The sequence below is a fragment of the Crocodylus siamensis genome, chromosome 1 (assembly GCF_052110815.1).
Source record: "Crocodylus siamensis isolate JL-2025a chromosome 1, ASM5211081v1, whole genome shotgun sequence".
Classification (NCBI taxonomy): domain Eukaryota; kingdom Metazoa; phylum Chordata; order Crocodylia; family Crocodylidae; genus Crocodylus; species Crocodylus siamensis.
In genome coordinates, this window is record NC_143395.1 from 247038761 (window position 1) to 247058606 (window position 19846).

Sequence of the window (19846 nt, forward strand, 5' to 3'; positions counted from 1 at the left end):
CCTTCCCCAGTGCTGGTGGGCCTGGGAAGCTGCCTGCAGTGCCCAGCACAGGGTCATGGCATGGGACAAACAGGCATGTTGGGCTGCAGTGCCAGACACCAGGGGCAGGGTCCAGGCAGGCTGTTGTGGGTTATCTGGGGCCCACTGCCATGGAACCTTGAAGCCACAAGCTGACTGCAGGTGGATCCAGGTGCTTCCAGGCCTGACATGTGTCTGCAGCAGTGGCCCTAGCAGTTGTGTGGAAATGCAGTGCCAGAAGCTGATGTGCAGGCAGGCTGTTGCAGCTGCCCTGGGGCCTGTCCTGGGAGATGCAGTGGCCACAGGCTGCCAGAAAGTGCCCCAGTATTTGCTCAGGCTTTTAAAGGCCTGGTTCTGGGGCAGGTACAGAGCCCATCCAGCCCTGGAGCAGGAGAGGCTCCCAGCCTTGAGGCCCTGAGTCTAGCCTGAGGTTGGCCCCCTTGCAATGGGGCTGACTGAGAGCAAATTTGCTCCCGCTCAGTGTCTACACATGCACAGTAACTAATTGTAAGTAAATTTGCTACTTGCATTTGCAGATAGCAAATTTACTCAAGAGTAGAGCAATTTACTGTGCAGTAAAAGCATCTGCAAGGATAGACATGGATGCTTACTGCATAATAATTTTCTCTACTGAGCATGAAAGCGTCTTGTGTAGATGTGCCCAGCATGCAGAAGGACGAAGCAACTGTCAGTATATTGAAGGTCAAGGGTGGTTGTTTTGGATTCTCTTGTCTTCAAATGAAAATATCCTAGACCAAAGAGCCCTCCATCTGTTTAGTATTCAGTGTTGATTCTGAAAGGGAGGTAGTCCATAACAAAAACCAGGATGGCAGCTAAAAAATGGAGGACAGAACTGGGGAGATGATGGGTGTCCACCTTTCTTGTTCCCAGTTCAGATGACAAATAGATCTGTCTCCAATCCATTAAAAAAAAACAGTCACAGTCAGTTGGTTGTGGAGAAGCCAAAAGACCATGATGCATTTTTCTGAGCTGATCATTTCTTCATTTCTGGGTGGGCCTAAACCTTTAGGACCTCTTATGAATATAATACTATGTAACCATTAACTCCTAAATCTGTTTATAAAAAAGCTAATAGTCATGACAGAGATATAGGACATGACAGAGACACATTTGCTATAATCTACAGTGAGAGACATTAGTGTTTAGGATATAATCTACCACATTCTCAATTTCATTGAGCAAAGAATTGGGAAAGAACCCTAAAACATTCATTTCATTTTCATTAGGGCCATTTAAAGTATATCCAGCTGGGAAGAGAAAGATTTGGCTCATTTATGGTTTGCACTAAACATTTACATGTTTGTCAGTGTCCTTTTAGGGACTGATCTTAAACCACCAGAACTTTTAGTTTTTCCTAAGCATTTTACATAGATGAGAAGAATGGCCTAATGCAAAGATCACTCCATTGGGACTCATAAAACTTTCTTGGCTGTTGTTCTTCATCTACCAAATGTGGATAATAATATTGACATTCTTTTAAAACACTTAAGAGAGTTATGAATGAAAAGTGATAAGTATGCATGACAGTATTTTTTTAAACACAGAAGCCCCAAGAGGCCATAGTTAGTATTAGATGGTACCAAACACATAGGCTGTATACAGATATTTGGGGAGGTTGAGGGAGGTTAAAATGGATGGGATTTAGAAGGATGGGTGGGATGGAGGGCTAAATATAACCCGTAGTCCTAGGTGGTGGGAAAGGGAGCCTCCCTATCCCCACTGTGGACTCCATGAGTCCCCCCTGATCCTGCCAAACCCTCCCAGACTCTCCCAACCACCATTTACCCCCAAGCCTCCCAATGGATGCCTCCTGTCCCCAATTTCCCTGATCCCTCCTGTAGACCCTGGCTTCCCCTGAAATCTCTACCATGAACACAGCTTGCCCCACTGATCCCTGATCCCCATCCAGACCCCCTCACCCTCTCTGAGCCTGCTTGCCCCTCTGATTCCACCAGCCCCCTGTGGTAGCCCTCCCCACCCCACCCCAACTTACATTAGATTGGGTGGGCATTTTAACTTGATCTAACCTCCCTGCTGACTTCACCAAATGTCTATATGCAGACATAGTTATAATCTCGGCCAAAGATCACAAAAATCAGTGGTAAAGAAACAGTGGAACTCAGACCTTCATATTTCCTGTCCAGTGCCCCAAATATTAGGTCAACCATCTCTTAAGCAAAGTACTAACAGGTATTATCTTTATTATTATCATCACCTTCCTCATTTAATCCTTTGTGTGACAATAATACATCAATCCTTACCTTGGTGTCATTATTACAGTGTGGTTTTCTGCTTCAGTGATTTTTACAAATGAATCACCTCCAATGGATAACTTGGTTGATGATGTATTGACATTCCTATGAAGCAAAAAAAATAAAATAAAATAAGATTTTCAGATGTTTGTTCTGTTTCTCTAAATGAAAACTATTTCAGAAACAATTATGTCACTAGCATGTATTTCCTGAAATACTAGGCACATCTACACATTAATTTATGCATGCTTAAACTCAATGCACTTTAACTTAAGGTGTGTGTCTACACGTGGATGACTTAAGGCACCTTAACATGGCTTTGCAGCCTGCCCTAGTCAGCACTTTGGACAGCTCCCCTTATGGTCAACTCTAATCTGCTCCCTTGTTCCTTCTTTCCCAGCAGATGAGAGCACCGCTGCCAAGAAGTAAAAGTGGCAGGTGATTTTGCAGCCACTAGCATCTTTCCCACCCTGAGGCAGAGGCACGGGGTTGCAAGTGCCCAGCTTCCCTGCTGACAGGATACTCCTGGCCGTTCTGCTTGGCTCAGCCCGGGCAGACTGGGTGCTACACAGGTGGGGACTTGATGCCCAGCCTGCCCTGGCTGAGCTGAGCAGAGCCCCCAGGAGTGTCCTGCCATCAGGGAAGCCAGGTGCTTGCCTGAAATGGAGGTAGCTGGACCAGGGAAAGCCACACTGTGTGCTGGGCTCAGATGCAGCACCAGCCATCTGCTGTCTCAGGTATGAGCCCCAGCACTGGCTTCTAAGGGTACCTGAATCCTGTGTGGAAAGCAAGGAATCCTGCCACTGCAGGGACAGCATTGCCCAGCCAGCAACCTCATGCATTTGCCTTTGGGCAGGAGATGCTAGCAGCTGCAAAAGTACCCCAAACTTTTACTTCCTGGTGTTGTCAAGTGGCAGTGTGTGGCCCCCCAGGCTCAGCTGTGGCCAACACAGCTGACATAGTGTTAAAGTGCTGTACCACATCTACACGTGGATTATGATGAGTTAACTAATCAGGCCTAAATTTGATATTTGCTTTATGCAGGTATCAAATTTAGTGCTAAATCACCCTAAGTTGCCCATCCTTAATTGCCTTAAATATGGCACATGTAGACCCATCTTTAATATGTCTTAAATATGGCAACTAATGCAACATTAATGGTCTTACTTCACCTTATAGGTGCATGGTTAGACACGCCCACTGAGTCTTTTTATATTTGGTCCTGTTTGTAGTTGCATGCACATTAAAACACCAGACAGTTCACTTTTAATTTCCTAAAAATGAAATTCATGATTGAAATATACCTGTCCTATGGGCCATTTTTTCTATCCAATTCTTTTTTTCTCAGGCTGTCTTCCTATAATGACACACTATGCACTTTAAAAATTGTATTCTATCAGTTACTTGGCCTTCCAGGCAGTCACAGGAGGCTAAGAGTCATAGCAAGATATACTGAATCAAATTCTGCCCTGAACTGCAGATGGTACATTCTCCCTGCTTGACTTGTAAAAGATGCCAAAGTGCCACAAAACAACTCCACTGAGTTTTTGCTTGTTTTCATTAGTGAACACAGCCTGTTTTTACCAATATAAAGTATGACCCATTGAAGTTATGAGTTTGGGCATTAATTTACATTATTGACCTGTATCCTATTTGGCCTTTTAGATCATGATACCTTGAAACACTTAGTTTTAATTAGATTGGTTTAAGAGATTCTTCAATAGGACATATTCTGTCATTTCTCCAATGGTCACAAAATATGCACCAAAGACATTTTTAATACCTATTCTACTTCTCAAAGTAAGTAAGGTAGAGATGCCTAGTCCCCCTCTCATTTTTCTGGCTTACAGGTGCCAAACCTGTAGATTATTCCCCTCAATTTTTCTGTAGTTCCTAATACTTTCTTCACTACCTGAAATCAAGTTTAAGCCAATTTTTTTGAGTCAGAATTTCAATTATTTTTCTTGATTTAACAGATATTATAACAAGTTAGTTGACTGCTGTTAGTTCTTTAGATTATCTTATTGGATTATTTATTGGAACATATATACATATCTTGCTGATTTCAAAAACCTAGAAATGGACATGAAAACAGGCACATCCTGATCCATAGTCTGTTGAACATTCACTGATGCATTAAAAAGTAATTATGGCATACTATTCTATTTCATTAGTCCTAAAAAAAGATAAGAAAACAACTGGCTTTCTTGGAAATTTGCTGCTCTACTAATGTTTTACTGTGTAGATTCAGGACCTCATTTTCTCAGCTTCTCCAAATTCATTGATTCAAGATGAATGAACATATCTAGCACAGACAAGATGTAGATCATGTGTGCTCAGAAAGTTTTCATGGTATTCTTCGGAAGAAATTCTTTTATTGTGCTCTTGAGCTCTGACCAGTACTCAGAAACTACAGACAATTCTTTAAATAAAGAAGAAAAGCCATGATTATGTTGAATTATGACTGCTTTTATATTCTACTTTTTAAATATAATTCATTAATATAATGGACCACATCCAGATGTAAGCAGACTTTTGGAAGTTTCTAAAATTGTGACTACATGCTTACCTATTGAAGAAAGTGTTCAGGGTTAGTGTGGGACTGAGTGGGGGGAGGGGGCTCTCTTATTTAATTCTCTGCTTTTCTGGCATGGGCTTGATGTGCAATTTTGGAAAAATCAGTTAAGATATCTCTATATGACTTCCCTCTTGATCCTGAGTCTGCCTAATCCATTCACTTCTCAGGGGGCACTAGAGAACAAACTTGTAGGTAGAGTAGACTGGTCAGTAGTATCCCTGAAAAGTTTGGAACAACTTCAGCATCCATCCTCTCCTCCCTCTCATGAGGCAGCTGCTCTTAAGCTCTACTGAGGCTACTTGCTGGTCTTAAGCTCTTCAGACTATTTCTGGTCTCTAATTTTGGTTTTGTTTTTTTGCTGCAAGACCCAGAGTTGGAAAGAAAGTAGCATAGACATAATTCTAACTTTTCTATGCCTGTGGGTATGTCTACATGAGATACTTTACTGCATAGTAGGCTAATGTACTGTGCAGTAAAACATCACTAAGTAACAGTACTAATAAGATACTATAATGTACATTAGTCTACTTTGCAGTTAGTTTAGTAGATACTGTGCAGTAGGACTTGTGCAGATGCTCACTGGGAACAAATCTGCTCCAGGTCAGCCACATCAGCAGGCATCCTGGTCCTGGCACTGGTCAGCTCCTAGCTCACACAGAAACTAGGAGCCAATAAGGACAGCAATCAGGTCCATCTTTGGTCCCTCCCATCCCAGCATTCTGGGGTTCCTGGCTTCCCACAGGGAGCTGAGCAGCGCTGAGACTGGAGATCTATCAGTGGGGCAGCTAGCAGTGAGCCCCCATCTGGGCGGGGAATCACTGCTCAGCCAGCGATGGCAAGGAGCTGTCCTATCAAAGGGCCAGCTAGCAGTGAGCCCCTGCCCAGTGGGGAATGCACACCCAACTGGGGGCACTTTGCTAGCTGCCCCACTGGTGGATCAGGGCAGGAAGCTGGGAAACAGCTTAGGGGTGGGTGGGAGGGCAGAATTGGATCACAGGACTGGGAAACAGCTGGGAGGAGGAGGATTAGGTCCCAGAGGAGTCTTTGTGGAACTGGAAGCTGTCTGGGATCTGCCCCAGATGGGGAAGCTCTGCAGTAGCAACTCTCCTGCCCTGTGCACATCAGGATCCCTCCTATTTTGTATTAGGTGAGGAGACAGCTTTCTCTTGGCCTTTTTCTCCCCACCAGCCCATGGGTCAGCAGCCATGGGGAGTCTAGAGCTCCCCCTGGCTGCTGCAGGTTTAAATTGGCTTCCAGTCACTTAAACCAGTTTGTATAATGTGTCTTGGGGAATAAGCAGTAGGTACTTGTCCTCCTGCTTAATGCAAATAATTATGACGTCATAATTATGAGACCTGGTAGGACTCCACCCATGACTGGACCATGGGTATAGATGGCTATACCCTGTACAGGAGGGATTGTGTAGATAAAAGAGGTGGGGGTGTAGTTCTCTATGTTAAAGGAAAGCTATGCATCCCTGCAAGCTAATATTGGTGACCAGGGCGGACAACTGGAGACCCTCTGGGTTAAAATCCATGGGGAACACAGCACAGCATGTTGTCCAGTGGACAACGGTGGGAGTCTACTACAGACCTCCCACCCAAAGTTAAGAGCTTGAGCAGGAGTTTACCCAGGAACTGGCTGAGGCCTCATGTTCCAAGACCACGATTGTCATGGATGACTTCAATTACCCATCTCATGGGAGGATCACTCAGCAACATCCGAGGGGTCGCAAAACTTCCTCTTGTGCGTGGATGACCTCTACCTTACTCAAGAAGTCTATGGGACAATGAGAGGTAAAGCACTGCTCGACCTGGTACTGGGTACTGGGGATGACCTAATTGGTGATCTAGTGATCAATGGGAAGCTGGGTGACAGTGACCATGAGCTGATCACCTTCATCATCTGCCGTAAAGCTGGCAAGTCCTTGACATCAGGAAAGCTGACTTTGACAAGCTCAGGAGGCTTGTCAGTGAGGCCCTAATGGACCATGACCCCAGGGAGAGGGGAGTTCAAGAAGAGTGGTTGCTCTTCAAGGGAGCAATTCTAAATGCACAAGCTAATTCTATTCCATCTTAGAAGAAAGGCAGCAAAAGGGCACAGCAGCTCCCTTGGCTCTCCAGGGATCTAGCAGACTTCCTGAGGCTAAAAAGAAAGGCCTACAAAGGATGGAGGCTGGGATTCACCTCCAAGGAGGATTATTCTGCACAGGTCTGGTCCTGCAGGAAGCAAATCAGGAAAGCCAAGGCTGCAACTGAACTCCAACTAGCTTTGAGCATCAAGGACAATAAAAAGTCCTTTTTCAGATATGTGGGGAGCCGGAGGAAAAGCAAGGGCAACACTGGACCCCTGCTGAACCACATACAATTGTATGGGGCAACTGACAACTGAAGCCTGGGAAAAAGCCAACCTATTAAATGGGTACTTTGCGTCGGTCTTTAATCAGTCCCATGGGACACCCATGCCCACTATGGATCAGGGAGGTCTGGGTGAGGGAGATCTCTTGCCCTCCATTAATGCTGACCTCATGAAGGAACACCTTGAGAAGCTGGATACCTTCAAGTCAGCCAGCCCTGACAATCTACACCCCAGGGTACTCAAGGAGCTGGCGAGCGTCATAGCCCAGCATCTGGCACAGATCTTTGAACTCCTGACACTCTGGTGTAATGCCCAAAGACTGGAAGAAGGCCAACGTGGTGCCTATCTTTAAGAAAGGGAGGAAAGTGGATCTGGCTAACTATAGGCCCATCAGCCTGACTTCTATCCTGGGGAAGGTCTTAGAAAACTTTATTAAAGAGGCTGCCCTTAATGGACTGGCCAATGCCAACATCCTAAGGGATAGCCAACATGGGTTTGTTGTGGGTAGGTCTTGCTTGACCAATCTCATTTCCTTCTATGACCAGGTGACCTATCACCTGGACAAGGGAGAAGAGACTGATGTCATATATCTTGACTTCAAAAAAGCCTTTGATTTGGTATCCCATGATCACCTCTTGGCAAAACTGGCCAATTGTGGCCTTGGGTCCACCACGATCCACTGGCTGGGAAATTGGCTCCGTGGTCAGACCCACAGGGTAGTAATTGATGGAACTCAATCATTATGGCGTCCTGTGACCAGTGGGATCCCCCAATGGGTCCTTGGACCCATGTTGTTCAACATCTTCATTAATGATGTGGACACTGGAGTCAGAAGTGGACTGGCCAAGGTCACTGATGACACCAAGCTTTGGGGCAAAGCATCTACACCAGAAGACAGGCAGGTGATCCAGCCTGACCTGGACAGGCTCAGCAAATGGGCGGATGAGAACCTGATGGTGTTTAACACTGAAAAATGCAAGGTTCTCCACCTTGGGAAGAAAAACCTGCAGCATCCTTATAGGCTTGGGTGTGCTACGCTGGCTAGCACTATTGAAGAAAGAGACTTGGGCGTTATCATTGACCACAAGATGAACATGAGCATGCAATGCGATGCTGTGGATAGTAAAGCGACCAAAACGCTGGCTTGCATCCATAGATGCTTCTCAAGCAAATCCTGGGACATTGTTCTCCCCTTCTACTCAGCTTTGGTGAGGCCACAGCTGGAGTACTGCATCCAGTTTTGGGCTCCACAATTCAAAAAGGATGTGGAGAAGCTTGAGAGCTTCAGAGAAGAGCCACACGTGTGATCAGAGGTCAGGAAAACAGACCTTATGACAACAGGCTGAGAGCCATGGGGTTCTTTAGCCTGGAAAAGCGCACGCTCAGGGGTGATTTGGTGGCCACCTATAAGTTTATCAGGGGTGACCACCAGTACCTGGGGGAACGTTTGTTCACCAGAGTGCCCCAAGGGATGCCAAGGTCACATGGTCATAGGCTCCTCCAAAACCATTTCAGGCTGGACATAAGGAAGAATTTCTTTACTGTCCGAGCCCCCAAGGTCTGGAACAGCCTGCCATCGGAGGTGGTTCAAGCACCTACACTGAACACCTTCAAGAGTAAATTGGATGCTTATCTTGCTGGGATCCTATGACTCCAGCTGACTTCCTGCCCTTTGGGCGGGGGGCTGCACTCAGTGATCTTCCGAGGGCCCTTCCAGCCCTAATGTCTATGAAATCTATGAAATCTGCACGTCCCCCATGCCCACCTATATGAGAAGATGTGTCTTCTGTTCACTCGTGATTCAATCTATGAAGGTTTGAATAACCTGGGTAGATTGAATGAGTTCCACCTTGGGCTTTTTGAATGTCTATACTTAGCTGATGACATTTCCTTTAGAATAAGTTGATGTGCAACTGTATATTTAACACATGGTTACATTTATACGCAAAAATGATCACACATGAAACCTACTGTCATGATCTGTGCATACAGTTACCTGATATCTTTTGCCAGTAATAGTTGAGGCAATACCTGCGCACCTTCCCTCATCCCGTGTTTAAATATAAGGCCCTGTGTTTTCCTTAAGCCCTTCCTTTATTTCAGAAGTTCATCAGAAAGGCATCTGCAGTCATCCCTTTTTGGCTGGCCTAGTATCATAAAAAACAAACTAAGGATTTCATTTGGCTATTACCTGGATGAGTGATATCCTTTAAAAACTGAAGAATTGCTGGGGAATAGTGTTTGTTATTCAGTGGTTGGCAATGGAGTCAGTGCAACTGCACAGAGCGTAAGAGAGGCCAGAATTTAGGTTATAAATTGTACTGAAAGTCTTGAATGTTAGTATTCCTTCAGTTTTTGAAAAAAAAACCCAACAACTCCTGCTGAGTCTTCACTCTAATCGAATCCACTTTCCGCTGGCTTAAATCAAATTTAACTTTGTAATCACTGGGTTGCAGGTGAGAAGAGAAATTTTATTTACTTCAACATTTAATGGGAGCAGGACTCAGCAGATCCTGCTGTAACATTGTGTAGATATTAAAATACATAAAAACATATGACAGACATTGACAAATCTGAACTATAATTAAAATAGACTATGAAATAGTTCTATGAAGCAGATGAGAACATCTTCCACCCAAAACATAAAGATAGACTATAACAAGCAACAAAAATACATTGTAGGGGACAATCCAGCACTGGAAGGTGGGCAGATAAAATAGTTAAATTTTTACATCTCTAATTTTATGAATCAATCTATCGGTGACATTTTATTGAGGTATGCAACCAGAATCATGACCCACAAAAAGCATTGAGGAGGATGTCAGAGTTTAATTAAGGTGAGCTGACAGTGAGAATCTGCTGTGGTATAAGAGTGAATCTCTTCTCAAACCACAGGGATGATACAGGAAATGAACTGAGTTGCTTGTATAGGGACAAGAACCTGCTCAACTTCTTTTTACTTTGCAGTTTGCTGCTAAGCAAAAACTGTCCTGTGGTCACAATAAGGGTAATTAGATGTGACTACTGTCCTCTGATTGACTTTTTCCTCCACATAAAGGCCAGATTTTTCCGATTTCATCAGTTATTGTTTTTTTGCCTCAAGCAAAAAGTTCATGTGTGTGGGAACCAAGTTTCCCAACAGACCTCGATTACTAAAGTTTACATTTTTACAAAGATGATCCTGCTTTAGACAGAATGTTACTTTTGGCTTCTATCTTCCTTTCTTGCTACACTGTTAAATATACATTTTTATATGTCCCTACTCTGCAATATCACTTTAGAAATCTAAAAATATTTTTTTCCTAGCAACAATTTTCTTCCATTTCCTGCCAACAACTGAAGAAATAGTTCTTCCCCCCTTAGCTTTCAGCTTTCCTAACAGAGCTGTAATCTGCACCACTGCTGTTCACTTCCAACAAGCCACAAGCAGATCACATAAACTAGGCTTTTGCTATTCCTGAGGTTTTATGGCCTCTTAAAAAGGTGTTAGCCAATAAGTGCATTTACAAAATATAACCAATCTGAAATGGATTATCAAAACAAAATTCACAAAACACAGATTTTTTTGGTAATCTCCAAAAATGGTTCTCAGACTCTCTAGGACTAGGGGCAGAAGTTACACATAACCCAGTTAAAACCTATAATAAAACAGAAGTTCAGTGCACATAAACCAGTTTCAAAATGGCTGAAAGAGAGCAGGGTTGGCCTTAGCCTTTTGCCCCCTAGCCAGAGCAGTGAGGGCTGGCTGACAAGAGGGTGGGGAGGAGGGGAACTGGGATGGGGACCACAGCTGGATCTGCCTGGGGTGCTGGCGGTGTGGGGGGAAGCATGAGAAGGACTGCCTGCCGGGCAAACTCTGGATGGGGTCTGGGGCCAGGGAAGAGGGGTTAAAACCCCCTTCCCCAGCTCAGTGCTCCAGCCTCACCCCCTACCCACAACTCCCTGGGGAGTTGGAACCGGCGGCGGGGGGCAGCCTTTGAAAGCTTAGCACAAGCATATGCATGACAAACTGCAAGCAAGCATCTACTCTCACAGAGCAAAATGACAGAAAGCAGGTATGTAACTAGGAGCTTTTGGTTTAAACTGGCAAAAATCTTGTAGTGGCAGGGGAGGAGACTTAACAGGGAAATTAGGAGTTAATGAATACATAAAAAGAAAGAGAATAAATATAAATATCCAGCCTAATGATGGATTAGCTGAAGCTGGTAATTATCAAGGGTGGAAGAGGCTGTAGCATCATTGTAATGTGCTTCATAGTGGGAAGGCGCTCACCATTACTTTTGAGTGCTGCCTCAAAGAGACCTCCCTGACCTAATCTGCTGAGCAGTTTAGTCTCTTTGATCCAATAATGCCTAATTCCTGCTGTAATCAGTGGGAATTAAGGATATTTTTACATGCATTTCCAATGCAGTGCCAGGCACTTTTAATTAGCTTATGGTGCTAACTAAAAGTGCCCATGTATCACGTGCATCACCAGTGCAGCACCTCCCCATGCTGAGAAAATAGAGGCAAGGTACTTTGAACTAAGGCACATGAAATGTGTTTTATTTCAAAGTGCACCACTGGCATTTTCTTTACTCCATTACTTGTAATGCTGGCACTCCAGCTGCCCCTCTTTCCATGTGTTTCTGTTTACATGCACAGGTAAATCTATGCACCATATTTAAGTGCTCTTATTCATCAGGAGCTTCTCAACCCATTTTCAAGCAGACTAGTAGGGCTGAAATGCCACATTACAAGAAAATTTTCAGGATTATGTTTTCCCTCCATCCTTCATTATAGGGTAACTGGAGATGTTTATCTCATCTTGCACTACATTTTTGTTTTCCTGCCCAAAATTTACATTGATTTTCTTAAAGGGATAAATTTATAAGGTTACCTATGTGTCCTATCTGAGCTACTAAACTAGGTACCCTGCACACAGAATACTTGGAAATGCTGTATTCAAAGGTCTGTTTATTTTCACTCTCATCTTTTCAGCTGCCGTGGCACAGCTGGGGAAAAGGTGAGATGGAAGATATCCCCAGTGGCAAATGATTTGCAAAACCTTTCTGCTGTCACCAGCTTCTTCTACCCTGCCTGTGTTACTGCTTTATCCAGGAGATTCTGGCAAACACAGTACCCATATCTAAAAAAGGGAAAAAGGGGGATCCAGAGAACTACAGACCAGTCAGTCTTACATCAGTCCTTGGAAAAATCATGGAGCAGATCCTCAAAGAATTCATCTCAAACACTTGGAGGACAAGAAGCTGATTAGGAACAGTCAGCATGGATTAACCAAGGGCAAGTCATGCCTGACCAACTTGATTACCTTCTATGATGAGAAGACGGACTCTGTGGATGTGGGGAGACCAGTGGATGTGATATACCTCAACTTTAGCAAGGCTTTTGATATGGTCTCCCACAACATTCTTGCAAGCAAGCTAAGGAAGTATGGGCTGGATGAATGGACTGTAAGGTGTATAGAAAACTGGTGGGGGTGGTGGGCTCAGAGGGTAATCAATAATCAATGGCTCAATGTCTAGATGGCAGCAAGTATCAAATGGAGTACCCCAGGAGTCGGTCTGGTTTTGTTCAATGTCTTCAGCAATGAATTGAAAGGCAGCATAAAGTGCACCCTCAGCAAGTTTGCAGATGATACCAAGCTGAGGGGGGAGGAAGTAGAAGTTATGCTGGAGGGTAGGCCTAGGATTCAGAGTGACCTAAAAAAATTGGAGGATTAGGCCAAAAGAAATTTCATGAAGTTCAACAAGGACAAGTGCAAAATCCTGCACTTAGGACAGAACAATCCCATGCACTGTTACATGCTGGGGGCTGACTGGCTGGCCAGTGGCTCTGCACGAAAGGACCTGGGGCGGGGGGCGGTTACAGTAAGCTGAATTTGAGCCAGCCCTGGTTGCAAAGAAGACTAACGGCATACTGGGTTGCAATGGTAGGAGTGTTGCCAGTAGGTCCAAGGAAGTAATTATTCCCCTCTAGTCAGCACTGGTGAGACCACATCTGGAGTACTGTGTTCAGTTTTGGGCCCCCTACTACAGAAAGGATGTAGGCAAATTGAAGAGAATCAAGTGGAAGGCAAAAAATAGTGAGGCAGCTGGGGCATATATGACTTATGAGGAGAGGCTGAGGAAATTGGGCTTATTTAGTCTAGAGAAGACTGAGAGGGAATTTAATAGCAGCCTTCAACTACCTGAAGTGGGGTTCAAAAGAGGATGGAGCTAGACTGTTCTCAGTGGTGGCAGATGACACAACAAGGAGCAACAGTCTCAAGTTACGGCAAGGGAAGTTTAGAACTTTAAAACTTTTTTTTACAACGGAATATGTGAAATAATTCAAAGTGACCTGAAAAGGCAAAAACCCCCTCAAAACAAACAAAATTCTGAGGTTCTCTATATATTTGGGAGCTTTTCTAAAATTGTTGGAATTGCATTTTACCTATATTTTGCAGAAGGATCTTGGGGATGTCATGTAGTCTGTACAGCTTTATTGCATATTCTAATATTTCATAATGTGCTGATTGCTCTTTTATATAACCCTGTAATAAACTTATCAATATCCCACAACAGAAAAATATATAAGATTTGATTCTTTCACCCTCAGGACAGGTGGTTTATAAAGAAGCTGGCTTTGGATAGATGAAATAAGACATGTTTGAATAAGTAAGCCCAGGAGGCCCAGATCAATAATTTGTGGAGGCCCAGGTCAGTAATTATCATACACAAACATTCAGAGACTTAGTTAGGTCTCTGTGGTGAGAAAATGAGGTTAGGAATATCAATGAGACAAAGTTCTTTCGTGCAATTTCCAGAAATGTGTGGTTTCAGTTAGGTAATGAACATCGAGAACCATGAGCTATGTGATGGATCAGCCCAGGTAAGTACTAAGGGGCCTGACAGACATCAGGACAAGGGGGTACCAAGGTCACTCACTAGGGGGCTTAAATGTCTCTACACTAATGTGTCATGGGGAACAAGCAGGAGGAGCTTGCACTCCTGCTTGCAAGCAACAACTTTGACCTGGTTGGGGTAACGGAAACCTAGTGGGAACCTACTCATGACTGGGCAGTAGTCATTGAAGGTTATAGGTTGTACAGATGGGATAGAGTGGGGAAAAAAAGGTGGGGGGGGTGTTGCTCCCTATGTTAAGAAGCAATATACAGCTATAATCAAGATGAGATTAGAGGAGGGCCAAATTGAGGTACTGTGGATTAGGATACAAGGGGGTCAAGGGGAAATGGACTTGGTAGTGGGGGTCTACTATAGACCACCACACCAGGAGGATGAGCTAGACCTGGAATTCTCTGGGCAGCTCTCAGAGGCTGTATGCTCAAGAGATATGGTTGTTGTGGGTGATCTAAACTACCCTGACATCTAGTGGGAGGATCAGTCCGCCAGAACTAATTGCTCACTCAGGTTCTTAACCAGCATACAGGTTCTCCACCTGTTGCAGGGGGTATACAATCCCACTTGGGGGAACACCTTGCTGGACTTGGTGCTGGCTACAGGGGACAACAGGTACAAGGCAACCTAGGGGATAGGGATCATCAATTGATTGAATTCACTATCTGGCAAAGAGTGGGAAAAGTAACCAGTAGGGAAGAAGTACTAGACTTCAGAAAGTCTGACTTCAGGGTGCTTAGGAGATTAGGCAGTGGGGCATTAAAGCTCAAGAGCATTGGCAAAATGGGGGTCCAGGAAGGGTGGTCATTTCTCAAGGAAGTAATCCTTCAGGCACAGGAGGAAGCAATCCCACTGCATAGACAAGGGGGCAAAGGGACCAAGAAACCTTCCTGGATAAACAGGGAAATCCAGGAAAGCCTAAGGGCAAAAAAGGGGCATACATGCTCTGGAGGAAGGGGATAGCTACCAAGGAGAAGTATACTTGCTCTTGCAGGGAATCAGTTAGGAAGGCCAAAGCAAGATTAGAACTTACGCTGGCGACAAAAATTAAGGACGACAAAAAGTCCTTCTTCAGGTACACAGGGAGCAAAAAGAAGGAGCAGGGCAGCATAGGACCCCTACAGGATAGACAAGAGCAGCTGGTGATAGATAGGAGGGACAAAGCAGAACTCTTCAATGAGTTTTTTCCCCCTCCGTATTCTTGAACTCGGATCTAAACAAATCTCTCAAATGTATTACTGACAGAAGCAGGAGAAACATCAGCCCACCAACTATGAGTGCCAACCTAGTAAAGGGACACTTGGAGGGGCTGGATGTGTTTAAATCAGCGGGACTGGATGAGGTCCATCCAAGGATGCTGAAAGAATTAGCCAGCATCATAGAAGAGCCACTGGTACAACTGTATGAGCACTCTTGGTGCTCAGGTGAGGTCCCTGAGGACTGGAAAAGTGCCAGTGTGGTCCCTATTTTCAAGAAGGGGAGGAAGGAGGATCTGGTTAACTATAGATTGGTTAGTCTCACCTCTATCCTTGGGAAAATCCTTGACCCTAGCACTTTTTCCTGCCACTGGAAAGGGGTTGGACTCGATCATCCTTTGAGGTCCCTTCCAACCCTAGTATCTATGAATCTATGGAAGCCTTTGTTGCAGTGTTTTGGCTTTTCCATTTATTTAGGCAGGTAATAAAAGGGTAGATTGTCATTTCTTAGTAGTAAATTATTTTCCAAGCCTCAAAAGAAGTTCAGTTTCTTGTCTGAACAGGTACAATAAGGTCAAATGACAACTAGAACTGTCAGGCCAATTGTGCAATACCAAGTAATTGTCTTCAATTTATGTGAAATGAACATCAGTATGACAGCTGAATAATGAAGACTGCTGTTTGCTAACACAAGTTCTGGAATCATCATAAAAGCGATAGTCTTCGGAGTGATTCTTATGCATAACCAATCAGTTTATTCAAACAGGCATCCTCATTCCTGTAACTCTTTCAGAGATATGTGCCACAGAAATTGGCACTATGCTGCTTGAGGAATAGGATGAATGGACAAAATACTACAGTTTTTCAGCTGGGCACATTCTTTTTATTCCCCTCCCCTCCCCCCAATATTTTGGTTGGTCAAGCTAACTAGAAAAACATAAACGCATTCTATATTCAATAGATGTGTTAATGCGTTACTGACAAAGGCAATGAATAATAGTACTTACCCTAGTCCTAGCAGTTGGCAAACATTGTTTGAAATCTGTTCAGTCCAGTAATCTGCACATACTAGATGCCACTTATTCTCAATTCTGAATTGTACCAACCCATTGACACTTAAAGAACCATTAAACAGACGTACTATGGACAAAAACAGACATATGAATTATCAGCTAGGCTAGAGTACTGGAAATATAATGCAGACAATAGACTAGATGCATTAGTACTGGACCACAGAGCTCTCAGTTACTTGGCCTTACAGCAAAGAGGAAATATGTGCCTTAAAGATGATATAGCCGAATGATGGCAAACCTGTCACTGACACATCTTCCTGAATTTCGAATCCCAGGGGCAGGAGGAGGGGAGACAGTGTCCAACAAAGTTACTGCCAAAGCCTCATCAAAGCTGTTTGATTGACATGATAAGCCCAAATTTCAACCAACCTCTTTTCAGGCCTTTTCTCAGCCAGCAGTACCTTATTTTAAATCATGTTGCAAGGACTTAGCTACCTAAGTATCATTGCAACCAAACTGGTGATTACCATAAAAAGAGTAGTTGACTGAAAAACTGAAGTTTTCATCTAGTGGGAAATGCCATCATTTTGTCATTGGCTTTGTCACAAATCTCAACTGAGAGAGGCAAAACATCAAAGCTTTTTGAAGAAGAAAACATTCAGAAAAAGTATTTGGAAAAATTATAAAAAGCAACTTGAAGAGGAGACAGTACTTAAGCTTTTACCTCATTATTAGAGGTGCAGACTAATATTGAAGCCAATTTTTGCATTAGCTTTTTTGTTTATTTTTTTAACTGGAAACAGTTTACCTGAAACTAGATTATATATTCTAGTACATGGTATTAGAACAAGCTATGGAAAAAACATCTTTGGAATCAAGTACAGAATACCAGTATAGGACAGAGATTACCTTAGCCATATTTAAAAAATGCCTGCATTCAAAATGTTTATAAAATTTTTTTCATCTATTCTTTGTTAAATAATTATATTCACAGCTTTTGCTGTAAGATACTTTAATATCGTTTTTATTTTTATTATAAACTACATTGTTTTAATATACAATATTAAACTAACCTAAGCTAATATTTAATATATAATACTAAGCTAAGCTAATATTAACCTAATATTAAACTAAAATATTAATATTAAACTAAAAAAACTTTATCTTATTTTTAATATATAATATTCTCATCCATCAAAAATAACAAGCTAAAACAGTAAGAAAAGTTAATGTTTGCCTTTAGATACAGGAGCAGATCCAGTTGCACCCACCCTTTCATTACCTCTCCATCCAAAGTTAATAACTTGGCAGTGGCAGCAGCATTTCTAGTCAGACAGCATTGGGAGTGTCTACATGCTCATCAATGTGCCTTAGATACTGCACTTCTAGTTTAGTACTTCCTTAATAAATGGCTCATTAAAATCTGTGTGAATTCTTCTAAACTCCTCATTCCACCGGTGGTAATTACCAGCTCTCCTTTTTAATAGTTTTCATGTTCCACTAATTAAGCTACCTTTCTGGCTGTTGGCTGCTTCTGGTAACATATTTCTTACTTAACCCTGCAGACTGTTTCCAACTTATTCCAGTAAAGTTATATTTGTTTTTAATTTCATCTTAAACTGCCCCAATGATCTCATGAGGTCCCTTCCAGCCCTAAACTTCTGTGAATCTGTGAATAACATAGTCCTAGCTCACTCAAAGATTAGTAAAGTTTCTAATTCCTTTTTACCTGGAGAAAAGTATATGTTGTACTACATGGAATAGTGTGCAACCATCTGCACCCCCCTTTGCAAAATCCTAGGTCTGCCCATGTTTGCATATATGCACATTATGGTTGCTGAAGTAAACAGGAGCTTCACAGATGGCAGAGTCACAGCAGCTGTTGCTTCCCTTGCCATTGTAACTTGCACATACTTTGTGAGCAGTTCTGAAAAGCTGGTCCAATTCCTGCTCCCACAGCTGTCTTCTCCTTTATTCTCTTAAAGAAGCTGGAGTCAAGACAGTCATGGAAGTGCTAGATTTTGGGGCATGGGTTTACAAGCACTAATCATTTTGGAGTTTTCAACAGCAAGAGAATTATTTTTAAAGGAGTCATCTTTTTTCTAACACTGTTGACTTAACTCTTCAATTTAAGAGTTATGCTCTTGAACTGTTTTAAGTAGCCTGCACCTTTCAATTTAGAGACAACTCCCCACATTTTGCACGGATACCTTCCTGTACAGATACAAGGTTTTGGAGCAAGTCACTTTCTTTACTGTCTCTGACAGAGACCTTGAGCCAGAACCTAAACTTGTAAACTTGTATAAATCACTACAGCTTCACCATGCCATTAAGAGCTGGGTTGATTTAAAACAGTGGAGGGCCTAGCTCTTTATATTTTATCTTTCTTTTGTTTCCTTAAATCAAACATAAAAGTCATTATTATTGAAAAATACATAGACAGCTCTTTGCACTTAAGGGAGACTTACCACACTCTGCTTCATCGGAGCCATCTTTACATTGCTTGAGTTTGTCACAGAGGTTGGCTAGCGGAATACATTCTCCACTTCCACAGCGATAATCATTGTGTCCACAGGTCTCTAAAATAGTTTTTTCAGCAAAGAAAACAAAACTGTTATTCCAGTGCGAGCCTGGTCTTTCACACAGATCTTCCAACCCAATGGAGGGAAAAAAAGGGACTCTTTACTAGTATCCTACTCCCATTAGAATATATGTATATATAAATATACATACGTTGCAAAATAACAATAATATATAAATAAAAGTGAATGAAAGGGAAGCAATTAACAGTGTTGCAATGTGAAGTATATTGCTATTGATAACACTGTTTAGTTTCTATCATTTCTAGCATTCTCTTAATTCTGAGTAGCTTCTGAGTTGGCTTCGAGTGTAACAATTTATATAAAAAATAAACCCACAGGTGTAATCCTGGCTTCAGTGAAGTCAAGGGCAAACCTCCCATTAACTATTAGCATACCTTGGATTTCATCCTAAGATATTCAAAAATAACTCGTAATTTTGCATCTAGATTCTTAGCAATTTTTTTTAAAGGTCTTTAACATATCGCAAGGTAAGCATCTTAAGGGCCCCTCTGTACATGCAAATAAAGGCACAATGGGATCTAACAGATGATCCGCACAATTGTGCCTCCTGCCATGCCACACGTGCATGACAGAGGTCCAATTGTGGGATTGCACATTAGATCCTATCACAGCTTATCACCAATGCAGAGGGAGCCTGGGATCATGGTCCCTGAGAGGGCTCACAGCAGGGGCAATGGGGGAGAATGCTGCAGATGCTGTGAGCCTCATGAGGTGTGGGGCTTGAAGCCATGGCAAAGGGCATAATGTTGCCACCACTGCAAGCCTCATGAGGTGCAGGGTTCATAGCAGCAGTGAGGAAACCCCCGCTGTGAGCCCCACAACCAACAAAGCTGCCCTCACTGCAAGGCCCACAGCCAATGAGGCTCACAGCAGCCGCAGCAGCATTCTCCCTGCTGTGAGCCATGCAG

General features: G+C 43.1%; 1 protein-coding gene across 2 annotated transcripts in view; it reads right to left on the reverse strand.

Moving 5' to 3' along the window:
- Positions 1–19846, reverse strand: part of TMPRSS15 (transmembrane serine protease 15) — a 102775-nt gene that overhangs the window by 15621 nt on the left and 67308 nt on the right. For both annotated transcript variants that reach the window (XM_090031628.1, XM_090031629.1), the window contains 3 exons: positions 18804–18914; positions 16330–16462; positions 2301–2396 (listed from right to left, as the gene is read on the reverse strand). In XM_090031628.1, the coding sequence (XP_089887754.1) occupies positions 2301–2396; positions 16330–16462; positions 18804–18914 (340 nt within the window). The remainder of the gene's footprint in view (positions 1–2300; positions 2397–16329; positions 16463–18803; positions 18915–19846) is intronic.